The sequence below is a fragment of the Zeus faber genome (assembly GCF_960531495.2).
Source record: "Zeus faber genome assembly, chromosome: 1".
In the NCBI taxonomy this organism is placed as follows: Eukaryota; Metazoa; Chordata; class Actinopteri; order Zeiformes; family Zeidae; genus Zeus; species Zeus faber.
In genome coordinates, this window is record NC_137193.1 from 17,639,007 (window position 1) to 17,651,826 (window position 12,820).

General features: G+C 46.4%; 1 protein-coding gene across 1 annotated transcript in view; it reads left to right on the forward strand.

The window, feature by feature from the left end:
- The window catches only part of atg4c (autophagy related 4C, cysteine peptidase), a 12,135-nt gene extending 2,120 nt beyond the window's left edge, over positions 1-10,015 (forward strand). The window contains exons 4-10 of the mRNA XM_079998681.1: positions 4,227-4,560; positions 4,921-4,991; positions 5,625-5,851; positions 6,228-6,306; positions 7,119-7,195; positions 8,003-8,122; positions 8,558-10,015. Of these exons, the coding sequence (XP_079854807.1) occupies positions 4,227-4,560; positions 4,921-4,991; positions 5,625-5,851; positions 6,228-6,306; positions 7,119-7,195; positions 8,003-8,122; positions 8,558-8,713 (1,064 nt within the window). The 3' untranslated portion in view covers positions 8,714-10,015. The remainder of the gene's footprint in view (positions 1-4,226; positions 4,561-4,920; positions 4,992-5,624; positions 5,852-6,227; positions 6,307-7,118; positions 7,196-8,002; positions 8,123-8,557) is intronic.
- The last annotated feature ends 2,805 nt before the right edge of the window (positions 10,016-12,820 follow it).

Sequence of the window (12,820 nt, forward strand, 5' to 3'; positions counted from 1 at the left end):
ATTTTTTTGCGGGGGACACGCTAGATTGCATCGACTCAGGTGGAAGATTTGACACACAAACTTTAATTCACAAGTTCTGAAAGAGCCCTTACATTTATTCATTTAGCAGGCGCTTTTGTCCAAAGCGACTTACATGAGAGACTAGAAACTATCAAAGCATACATCAACCATTGGCGCAACATTGAACTTCAGTACAAAAATCTCTAAATTAAACCAGATACAAGTGCAAGTTGCTGTAAGGAATCAGAATAAAAAGTGCTGTTAGTGCATTTTTTTTTCCATGTTGCAGTGCATTATGTCAAATTATAACTGAACAGCGAGTCAGTGGAGGCACCACCAGCCACCACTCATTTGCGGACCTCAAAGAGCGGGTTGGGACGTATGGCCTTATACATGATGCAATGTATGTGGGTGCAGATCCAGTGACAGCCCTGTAGACCAGAATCAAGGATTTGAACTTGATGCGGACAGCTACAAGGAGCCAGTGGAGAGAGATAAAGAGAGGCGTGATATGTTCACGCTTTGGTTGTTTGAAATCTAGGCGCGCTGCTGCGCTCTCAATCATCTGCAGTGGTTTAACAGTGCATGCTGGTAGACCAGCCAGTAGAGCGTTGCAGTAATCTAGTCGTGAGATGACAAGCGCCTTGACAAGAGCTGTGCCGAGTGCGCCGACAGATACCGCCTGATCTTCCTGTTGTTGTACAGTGGGAATCGGCAGAACCGGGAGACAGAGGAAATTGGATCTGAGAAGGTTAGCTGGTTGTAAATCACTACCCCAAGATTTCTAGCGGACTTGGTTGGTATTAATTGGGACGAGCTGATCGTTTATGTTATCACCTCTACGTTCCACAACACCCTGTAGGATCTACCCGAGAGGTAAGACTCAAGCCATCTGTGCGCATTCCCTGTAATACCAAGATCAGAAAGACTGGACAGGAGAACATGATGGTTAACAGTGTCAGAGGCTGTTGGGAAATCAAGAAAAATCATAACAGATACCTTAAGGGCAGCTTCCTGCCCCCAGATTGTCCACAACCGTCAGCAGGGCAGTCTCGGTGGAGTGACTGAATTTGAATCCAGACTGGTTAGGATCCAACGTTATTCTGTGTGAGAAAAAGATTTGGTTTTTTTTAATTAAGCATGTTCAAGTGTATGTGATTTGTGATATAAACGACAGAAGAGAGACAGGTCTGTAATTTTCTACTTGTGATGGGTTTAGTGATTGATTGAGCATTGGAGTTACTTGAGCCTGCTTAATTGTGTCTGGGAATGTCCCTGACATCAGTGATAATGATGTGTGTGAGGGAGGGTATGAGGCTTGGCCTGCAGATGGTGGGAGGGGATAGGTAGTAGGGTGGCTGGAGAGGAGGAGATTAGATATGTCAATGTCAGATAGACAAAGAGTGAAGACAGTCAGGTGCTGGAGGCACTGTGGCGCAGTCCACTGCACTGCTGCCTCCACAGAAGGTCCTGGGTGCGATTCCCGCCGGGGGCGCTGTTTGCACCATCCTTCGGCGGGTTATTTCCCAAAAATAGGAGCTTTTCTGTGTGGAGTTTGCATGTTCTCCCCATGCTCACATGGGGTTTCCTCCACCAAAAACATGCACACATCATCATTTGACCAGCGATGGACACTTGGTAGCAGATCCCCAGGCACGTCGACAAATGCTGCCCCTCCAGAGGAAGGACAAGCCAGGATGGGGAAAAATGCAGAAGCCACATTTCACTCTGTGTTGTAGTGCAGTCATGCGACAAATAAAGATTCTTAATGGAGAGAGGGTGGGATGCCGCCACCTTCAAAGGAGGTAGGAAAGTCATCTCTCCCCAACCCTCCATAGGTGGAGGGTTGGGGAGAGTTTTGAAAATCAAGAACAGTTTGCGTGAATCCATAGTGGTGTTGATCTTGTCCTTATAGTAAGTTGGTTTTAGTGAGTAATACTAGGTGAGAAACAGGATTGATACTTATTCAGATAAACGCAGTCTCCAGACTTGTGCCACCTCCTCTCAGCTGACCTGTGCTTTGTCCAATGATCTTAGAGTCCTGGACAGCCGTGGTTTTGGTAGGTGCTTCTCGCACTGATCTGGAGGAGAGGGGACAGACATGAGGTCAGTGTGGAGCACAGCATGTTTGTGGCATTATTAACATCAAGTGAAAGGTGTTCAGGTGGGGGGAGGGAAGAAGAGACCAGAGAGGAGAATTGAGTGGGGGAGAGTGAGCGATGGTGTCGACAGAAAGAGATACAAGGAGGGGGAACTGTTGGACATGGAGGCAGAGAGAGTGAGAACAGAATACAAAAAAAAGTGATTTGAAGTGTGTAATGGGGTGATAAGAGGGTTGTCAGTGATATAGTTACTTGTTAAGCCGAGGTCCAGTTGGTTGCCTGCTTTGTGCGTCAACCGGGGTGTGGAGGAGGTTCAGATTGAACAAGGACAGCAATGTGAGGGAGTCGGCAGCTTGCGGTTTGTTCAGGTGGATGTTGAGGTTACCCATGATCACAAGCAGAGAGCCGTCCTCTGGGACGGGTAAAAGCAGCATGTCCAGTTCCTACACAAAGCTCCCCAGTTGGCCTGGTGGACGATAGAAGAAGAAGAATCTTCAATCATCATAGATGACGGCAATGTACATTTTAACAGGATCGGTAATAGTTATTGCATGATATTCAAACAAGGTATTACTGAAGAGTGGATTTCCAACTCTGTAAGATTATTGTGGTGCGGGGATGGTCTAGTTTGAGCAGCCACGCCCGACCTGGATCTAGATGATTGGGATCAGAGTGGCTGCATACCTGTTGCTCGTTGATTGGTCTAACGCAGCAGGTAAAACCCCCATCCCCGCGCACACTCAGGTGAGGAGCACGTATATACTCCTGGGCTAATTCCAGCTGGCCCATTCTCTACAATAAACTGGTGTTTACAACCTCCCGTCTTCTGTGTCTCTGCGCCGGAGGTCCCTGAACACGGCACTTGGAAGGCGCGTGGTAGGCACAAGTGCCACAATTAGCAAACCTGCCCCTCCTCGCCCAGTCAAGCGAGGGGTGTGGGAGAAGAGGGCAGCAGGGGTTGGTGTGTTCTCTGTGCGAATCCAAGTTTCTGTGAGTGCCAGAGCTTTGAGTGCGGAGTGGGTAGTGAAGGCAGGAATGAAGTTGTTGTCCACAGACTGGCAGTTCCACAGTCCCATGGAGAAGGAGGTGGCAGCAGCAGATCCTTTCTGAAGCGGTCACAGGTAGGCAGGGTTGCGAGTTCTCCTATGAAAGGAATGACATGTGCGCACGCAGTGAACGACTGGAATTTACTGAAAGCACATGGCGTATTATGTTTGTATAACTCGAGAGGGAAGATAATGTGTACTGAGCTGAGAAAGGGTGTTCTGTCATGTCTGCCGCTTCCGCTGTCCCTTTCTTCTTGGTTTTTAACAGCGGTTGCATTACCATCACCTTCTGCTCCAGAGTGTGGTCCAGAGATTAAAGCCTACCTATTAATCATGTCAGTCTAATAAACTCAAAGAAAAGTCTCCTGCTCGACCCACCTGGCAGGTTCATTAAAGTTTTAATGCTGAGCCTCGGAACTCCAGTCTTCCTAAGTTCTTCCTTCATATACTGTCTTCCTTGATCATACTTAGTACAATCTATGATTGCATGTGTTAACGTATCCTCAGCCTGACAGTGCTCACATAAACCGGTTGGATGCTTTCCTATTACACTGAGTGTGCTGATTAAGTAAGAATGACCTTGCCTTATTCTGTTGCAGATGACCTCGTCTTTCCTTGACCTACCTATATTTCTTACTGTTGAATTGACTTTGTTGTTCAAGCTTTATAGAAACCTACCCCTTATTTCAGCATTCCACTTCCTTTGCCCCTCCTCTATTGCTGAAGCCAAATAATAAAGCGCCATAAGTTCAAACCTCAGGAAACCGTCGGAGTAGTTTAAAAAGATTGTGATCTGGGCCCATGTCCATCTTAATGTGTGCCGCTTATTGGACTCGCGGACACAAAACCTTGAAATTTTCGAATGAGGTATTAAGATTAAACTATAACAAGAGAAGTAAAAGGTACAAGACAAAACATCTGCCATACAAGATAGTAAGCTAATCATATTTTTTAGTAAAAGTTTGGGAACATTTAGCTGTATTTCAATGTTAAGCATATCAATTTATTTTCTTAAATAAGTTAGGTTTTGAATGCTTAACGTAGTAAGTTCTGATTGTGATGTGGTTTTCTTCCGCAGACTGGACTTGGCCAGACACCCTGACCCTCCAGCCGTTAGACACTGAAACGTGGACCCTCAGTGCCGCCAAGCGCCTGGTTGCCAGCCTCGAGACGACTCTGCAGGGCTACCACGGGCCCTTGGTCCCCGGGGCCCTGCACCAGCCCCATCTCAAGGGGGCTGCGGAGGAGGCAGATGAGCACCTGGGAGAGGTGTACCACCGCACGCTGGTTTCCTGGTTCGGGGACGGCCCCTCAGCTCAGCTGGGCCTCCACAGGCTGGTCCGCCTGGGCCATGTGCTGGGCAAGGAGGCGGGGGACTGGTACGGACCGGCCGTGGTGGCACACATCTTAAAGTAGGTAGAATAACGTTTGAGATTAGTTTTTGGTATAATCTAATAATTATCATGTTTTGGGGGCGGCCCCTCGGCTCAGTTGGGCCTCCACAGGTTGGTCGGCCTGGGCCCGTGCTGGGCTGCAACGCACCGGCTGTGGTGGCACACATACGCAGCAAGCTTCAATGCACTGTGTGTTCTGAATCCTTTCTGTCATAGACATCATTCACTTTTTCAGCAATCTGTGGCTGTCGTAGCTTTTTTTTTTTTTTGTAGCTTTTTCAGCAATCTGTAACTCTGTGGGATCAGACCAGATGAACTCTTGATGAAATCTGTCTCTCGAACTCTCCTGGTCTGTTTTACTCTCTCTCTGTTTCGTAGGAATGCTGTAGAGGAGGCGACGGACCCAGGCTTGGCGGGTATAACTGCCTACGTCTCCCAAGACTGCACAGGTATGTTCCTGGCACTGGGCGCAGAGCCCAAACTGACCCTTAGTTACCACCTCTTACTATGGCGTGGAGGCCGGAGGGAGGAACAGAATACACTTTTTTGTTTATTTGTCCCTCAACAAACTCATCCCAACCTCACAATCCTCCAACCTTCTTCTTCACCCCAATGTCCCTGGTTTTGATTCAAGGTGTGTGTGTGTGTGTGTGTGTGTGTGTGTGTGTGTGTGTGTGTGTGTGTGTGTGTGTGTGTGTGTGTGTGTGTGTGTGTGTGTGTGTGTGTGTGTGTGTGTGTGTGACCTTGATAGTATAGAGACAGAAAACAAGGAATGTGTGAAGTCCAAAAACGCTGATGCTTGGAATGTACTGAAACAGTCACAAAAAGTAATTTTCAAGAGAATGTGATTATTTTCTTACTGTAACAAAACGTGTAAAAAAAAAAAAAAAAAAAAAAAGAAACAGACGTTTGTATCATGTCCATTTCCAATTTTCTGGGTTGAAAAATAGCAAACCTATCCTTTTAAAATGGCGTACCGTGAAATACCAGGTCAATATTCTTTCTGTATCCATGACTTTATGATTGTCAGTGCTTGCTGCTATGTGACCCCATCTGTTTTTTTTCTTATTGATCCTCCACAGTGTACAGCGCGGATGTCATCGACAGCCACAGGCCTTCAGGCACCGTGCAGGCCTCCGATCGGCGTGCCGGAGGCCCTTCATCCTCGCCGGACGACCAGGGCTCCTCCTCCTCCTCTTCCTCCTCCTCCTCCTCCTCCTCCCCGTCCCACAGCCAGGCCGTCATCATCCTCATCCCGGTGCGGCTCGGCGGAGAGAAGACCAACCCTGAGTACTTTGACTTTGTGAAGGTGAGCGCCCTGGTGGTAGAAACGTGTTGATGTGTTATTTCCCGCGCAAAGAGACAGTGAGACCAAATCATTCAAAATATATATATCTTTGCGTGGAAACGCCTACTTAACAATGAGCTCTGACTTGAACCGAAGGAGGGGAAAGAACCTCCGAACTTTGAAAGTTTTTCATAGTAGTGGTAGTAGTATTTGTGAAAATCTGCTGTCTGTATCACTGGTTGCCCTGGCTGCTTACTGGTTGACTTACGGCGTTAGGTGGCCTCATGCACATGATCCAGTTCATTGTCACGCCTTTATTTCTTCTTTGTCCCTTTCAGTTCATTGTTGTTTTTTTTCCTGAGTGTTTTTCCTCCGTCTTGTCAATCCGCAATTTCAGAGCGTTCTGAGTCTGGAATACTGCATCGGCATCATCGGGGGGAAGCCTAAACAGGCCTGCTACTTAGTGGGATTTCAAGGTTAGTGCTCGCCTGATGGCAGAGGGAGATTGGTGTGAATAGCAGATTATTTTTGCATAATAACCGCCCCCCTCCCTCCCTTTGTATAAAGAGACAAAGTAAGTTAATGCATTCCTGGTTTGCATGAGGAGGGAGTGCGGAGGATGAGGCAGGGCTCACTTCATTCTCCGTGACCCATCCCGAGCTGCTGCCATTTATCACCAGTAAACCTCCCAAGTTGTGAGCTGTAATTGATTTCCATAGGAGGCATGCATAAATTTGCAGTTGTCGCAACCACCCCCCCCCCCACCCAAGTGAGCCACTCTCCATCACCTTCAGCATCTGGGAGGAACCTTCAGTTGTACATCTTGGCAGTCAATATTTACGCATTTACATTTTACCAATTTGAAACACAGTGGTAGATGATGTCTAAATGACAAGCGATACATTCTCGCCGCCGCGGCATGGCCCGCCGCCGCATTCATGACATGCAAATGGCCGGGGCATAATTGCGTGTTTGTAAAACTAAACCCCCACCCCCACCATGCACAAAATTAAACGACAGCAACCATTTTTTTTTTTTTTTTTTTTTATTAAAGAATGTGCTTGTACAAACGCATCCGATTATGCCGAATTCTAATCCACCCGGGTGGATATTAAAAAGCAACAACCTTCTGGGAGGCATATTTGACGCACGGAAGCCTAACAGTAGCCCGAGCGGGTGACTTTGAGCTGCTCTGCATGGAAATTGGAGAAAGAAGTGCAGCCCCCCCCCCGCCCCCCCTAATAATCCGATGTTTTTGAATAACTTGTCTCTTGTTTTGTCCTTGCAGATGACAGCTTGATTTACATGGACCCTCATTACTGTCAGTCTTTTGTGGATGTCAGCACCGGCGATTTCCCTCTCCAGGTAATGTGAAATTACACAGACGAGCTGACTGGGGGCCCCAGTAATGTGAATTTAATAGTTTCTGTTAGTACTTAAGGGTATGAATCTTAAAGCAGCCCTCTGCTCAATTACCAAGTCCCTAGCAGCTGATTTATTTGCCGCTCAGACGCGCGGAGCCGCCGCTTAAGAGAAATATGGCAAATCAGGGATCAGGTACCGGGGATCCTGAATATTTTAGGACCATCGCATTAAAGGCTGCATCCACTGTTAAACCACAGTACGTGAACTTCTGTTTTATGGCTTTTTTGCATGGTGGCGATATGCAGTGTGACAACACACCCTGTTTTCACACTGAGTTGTAAATGTATGGACGTGTCGACAGAAAATAAATAAGATTTCACAATTTTCACCGAGCCGTTGGGAGTGGAAATGGCACGCAACTTATTTCCACGATGTAAAAGCGGCAAATGAAAACCAGCATTGTGTTTTTCCCAAATGAATATGTTTAAAGGGGGTAGTGGCTCAGGAGGTAGAGCTAGTAGCATCTAGTAATTGGAAGATTGCCGGTTCGATCCCCGGCTCCTCCTGGTGGCGTGCTGATGTGTCCTTAAGCAAGACACTTAACTCCCCTCCCTTTTAAGACCCCTTAACTGCTCTCCTGGCGCCGCTACATGGCAGCCCACTGCTCCTAGATACGTCAGATACTAGGATGGGTCAAATGCAGAAAAATGAATTTCGTTGCCTCAGTACTTATACTCTGTGCAATGACTATTAGTTGAATCTAATCTAATGTAATCTGAAATGTGTTTCATTTCCTACTCTCCGTAGTCGTTTCATTGCCCGTCACCAAAGAAGATGCCCTTTGCCAAGATGGACCCGAGCTGCGCCATCGGCTTCTATTCCAGAACGGCACAAGACTACAAGAGGATCAGCCAGGAACTGTCCAAGGTGAGTTCGAACGGTATTTGAATCATTTATTTATCTCCTAACTGTGTTCGAGGAGGCACTGGCACCGTGTCTGTGCTGTTCTGGGGTTTGGCCAGTGGGTGGCACCATTTGGCTGCGAATATGACTTCTCACTCACCAAACCAGCCGGCCCCAGGTGGGAGGGCGCCGGTCCTCACACCCTGAAACTTCTCATTTTCTCTAATGTTTCCAGAATTGGATAATTTTTTTCTCATTTCTTTAAATGCTTCATTCTGTGGTTTCACTCTTAAAAGTTGTTCTGACATGGCCTTTTTGTTTGATCAATTTTAAAGATTCCGTCGTCGTTGTCCCCCCCCCCCCTTTTTTTTTTTTTTAGATCGCGGTCAATTTGTGAAGGAAAGTGTTAAATGGCAGAAACACCTTTTCCTAACCAAGCGTTTACATTCTTGTTTTTAGCTCCTGCAGCCGTCAGCAAGGGAGAAATACCCGGCGTTCACTTTCGTCCAGGGTCACGGCAGAGACTATGACCTGTCTGGGGGCCTGACCCCGGAGAAGAGGGAATGGCCCTTCCTCCGCAGGGCTGCCACCGCCGGTGACTTTGTGCTGCTCTGACAGAGATATCTCAGCCCTGGACGGCGGAATTCGGCTCTTTACAAAGAGAGAGGCGGCATCGCCAAACTACTCCCTGTCCACAGCCTCATATCTAGAAATGTTGCAGAATGGGTGAGATACAGGACATTTTCAAGCCTACGGCAACTCAGGTTGAATGTTAGTTTGAGGTGGGTGGCAGTGTATTTATTGCCTGTCCGGTGTTATTTTGGGAAGCATTTAAAAGTTTTCTCAGCCCGACCTTTTCTACGTACTCGCCAACAAACAGAGATGGGTTGGGAAGTTCTGATCAATGATTTTTTTTTTTTTTTCCCCTTCCTTGCGATCATACACCGGTCCAGAGGGGATTTGTTTGTGATCCATACTCTGAAGTCCTGCTGAGAAGTGCTTTTCCAAGGCTCGAAGGCCAGGCCTAAAGGAAGCATCGGGTTTGACTCATTGAAATCTTCTGAAACGTTGATGGACACCTGTCACACCAGAGTTTGCTGTTTTATTGAATTGAGACTGATTTGAGTACTGCTTTTGGAAGCTACTACACAACAAGGACCTTTTTAACTAGAAATGGATTCATTATTCATGACTTACAACCTCTAAACATCGTAACATAGTAAACATTCCGACAGACAACATTTCAATATTTAATTTCAGGATCTTCTAGCACATCATGGCACTCATTGGCTTTGAGCAATGACATATGGTGTGTCAATTTCCTGAACAGTTAAAATGTCCCAAGTTTGAGTGACTGACTGTAAATACAAGTTGTACCACAGTGTACTGTACTGCACTATAACTTTTTGCTAAATACAGAACTGTTAACACCGAACAGATATTGTCAAAAAGCACATATCAGGGTAATTGTACAGACTGTTTTGTTCAGATAGTAGTTGAGGCCCAATTATTTCCATCCTTATTTCATTTTAACAAATACTTAAATTTGATCATATACCATCTGTTTTTGTTTGTTTCGTTTTTGTTATTTTACTCACAAACAAAGGTGCTTGCTGGCTTCCCATACCTAGGCCTTTTAACAACATTCACATTTAGCTTTGGCACACTATTACCCTGCGCTATGAAATCAGTTGCGATAACGTCCTTGCACGCTTGAACAGTGAATAGTGAAGGGGAAAAAAAAAAAAAAGTTCTATGAGGATAAGTTGTTTGTTAAAACCAATGAATCAATGACTAATTGAACGCAAATATGTCCCAAGTCTGCATTTACGCCCATGTTACTAAGTGTACACAAAGCTAACCTCAAAAATGCAAAATATTGATCTTCACACTGTTGTGCAAATAGATCAAATAAAGTGGATAAAAGACTGTTGAATTTCTTAATCGGTTTGCCTCTTTCCACTGAACGCAGGAAGTTAAGAGATTAGATAATTAAAAGAAAATCAGTTTGTCTCCTTTTCGATCCCGAATGCAAACTGCGGTGGGGTGTTGAAACGCATTAAATCCGCAGAAGATTAAAACTAATCGGACGTGCTAACCGTCTCTACAGCCCATTAACCAGGGAGCGAGGAAATAGGTGACCCGGTGACACCGGTGGCGATTGTGTTCGCCGCGTGGAGGAAAAGAAAATATCCCTGTGTGCAATGCTCTGTTGCCATGGATAATCTATCCCCTTTGGTCTGAGCAATGGCCGACTGTTTTCCTGTACAATACAAATTCTTGTATTGCGATGAGCCCGACTCCTTGTGCGAGGGTCCCAGCTTCGAAAGGGAGAGTAACTGGCCCTTCTGTGGCGTTGGTGGTGGGATCTGTGGTGTGGGAGGGCAAGGGTGAGGGTGAGGAGGGATGGAGGGAGGGATGGACAGTGGAGAAGAATCCCCAATCTGTTCTCAAGCTGTAGAAAAAAAACATAAAGGCAGCGTTTATGTCCCCCCCGGACCGGCTGCACAGACATGGCGGGAACTGGACACTGTACAGCAGCGGCAGTGGACGGACACCCTTCACATGCCTCGGAGGACACATAAAGCCAGTTGCTAGGGAGAGGAGAGGATTTCTTTCCTTTTTTCTGTTGGGAACATGAAAGAGCATTTGTGCTGGGGGGCACGGGTGCACTCTGAGGGTCGGCTGTGTCCGCCGTGTATTTACAGGGATGCATGAATATTTGATTAATGAGTCATAGGCTCGAGGGAAGTGCAATAAGTTAACTTCCCATTTGGCAACAATATGCACATGCACACACACACACACACACACAGACATACACACACAGGAACACACACGCACAAGCCATGTCACTGTTAACCACAGCTGCCAATGGTGTCGTTGACATTTGTGGATTCCCAAAAATCTAATCTGCAGCCGAGCAAATTCCTCACGAGAGAGGAAATCATGAGAGTCGCCCCTCTGTTCAAGAGCTGAAGTTGTTGGGTGTGTGTGTGTGTGTGTGTGTGTGTGTGTGTGGAGGGGTGTATAGACCAAACATGCTCAATAAAAGAATTATTTTGTGTGTCATTCAAAGGGAGCCATGTGGGTGGGGGCCGTTTGGTATCTGCAGACATTGGGGAAGACATAGGAATCATTCAAGTTCTTCTGTGGATCTTCAACCCAGCGTTTGTTGCATGCGTCTGTGATTATGAGTCTTGATTGAGCAGAACGTTAAGGTCTCTGTGTCATTTAGAATATTTGAGCATTTTACTCCATAAACCAAAGTTGTCATTTGAGGGGTAAGCCAAAAAAAAAAAAACGATCAAAGAACTATTCTTAGTAGCTCAGAGTTTGACGACTGCAGTTGTGTTCTTAGGTTGCCATTTTGCATGAAATCAGATGAAATGTATCTGTCTTTTAAAAATCATTTTAAAAGAGAACAAAACTAGAAGAATCTTGCTTACTTTCCTTTGCCAGAATGCTGGCCGGTGGCTTGGGTCAGTGTTTGTTCACTGCTGCTTGCCACCTCTGCTCCAATGTAATTAATGGCATTGCATGTATAATGCAGGAGAGCTCGTATTTAATGGCCAGCGTGGTGATCTCCCAGGGCGAGGAAAGTTATGTTCTTAGAAATGAGAGCGAACGGATAGAAATGGATTTCTCAATTAAATGCTGGTAACAGAGACGGCTGTGGCACAATATGTAGGCTGATGAGGAAAAACAAATACCTGTGGCTGATCGAACGGCAGCTGTGTTTGACATTGCGTCTCTCGAGAACTGAATTTCAACACACGCATACAAAAAAAAACAAAAAACGTGATTTACGTGATGACTCTATGATACTTTGATACTATGGTTTTTCACCTCATTATTGTCAGAGAGAATAAGTGTTATACAACAGGGCGTGTCTTTTCCATCCACTCTACTACTTTGGCTAACACAGGATCTCCTCCAGCAAAGAGGAGAACATGATAGATGACAGAGAGAACATCCACGGGAATTAGATCTAACGGAAAGAGAAGAGGCACAGGGGGAAAGAGCAAGGCAAACGTGTGTGTGTGTGTGTGTGTGTGTGTGTGTGTGTGTGTGTGTGTGTGTGTGTGTGTGTATACAGTTTGAAAGGACAAAATACCCTAATACCCATCAACAATAAGACGGCCTTTGGATCGCGGGGCCAGATTGAATGTCCTCACAATCCGAATGTCCGACCAATGTCCTCTTCAATTTTGTGTGTCCGTGCGTGTCAAGTCTTTGATAAGTTACCTGCGTAGTGTGTAGTCTACAGCTATTTCATGGATTATGTCTAAGGAATAAAACCTCCCAGGTGAGCCCGTAGTCCTGCACGTCTTCACACCAGGTGCAGGGGGGGCAAGATTTATGTTCGGGGTTGGGGGGGCCGGGGTTCCCGCCCGCCTGTAGTGGAATGCCATGCATCTCCAAACAGGTACTTTGAAATCTCATCCCGCCGTTATTAGTCTTCTCTATATATATCCGTCTCCCGCGCAGCGTAAATATGCGGCCGCGCTGCGTCAGGGCGTGTTCGGAGTCTCCAGTCTCCGTCCACGCATCTGTCCACTCGCTTCCAGCCGTCACCTACCCCCACAACATTCACCCGCTTGGCGGTGGCGGCAGCTCCTGTGAAAGTGCTGAGGCGTTGCATAGCTCGAGCATGTCTTCTGGGTTGGGGCCAGACAGATGTCACCTTGCATGTGATTCATTGTCAACTTTGAGAACCCC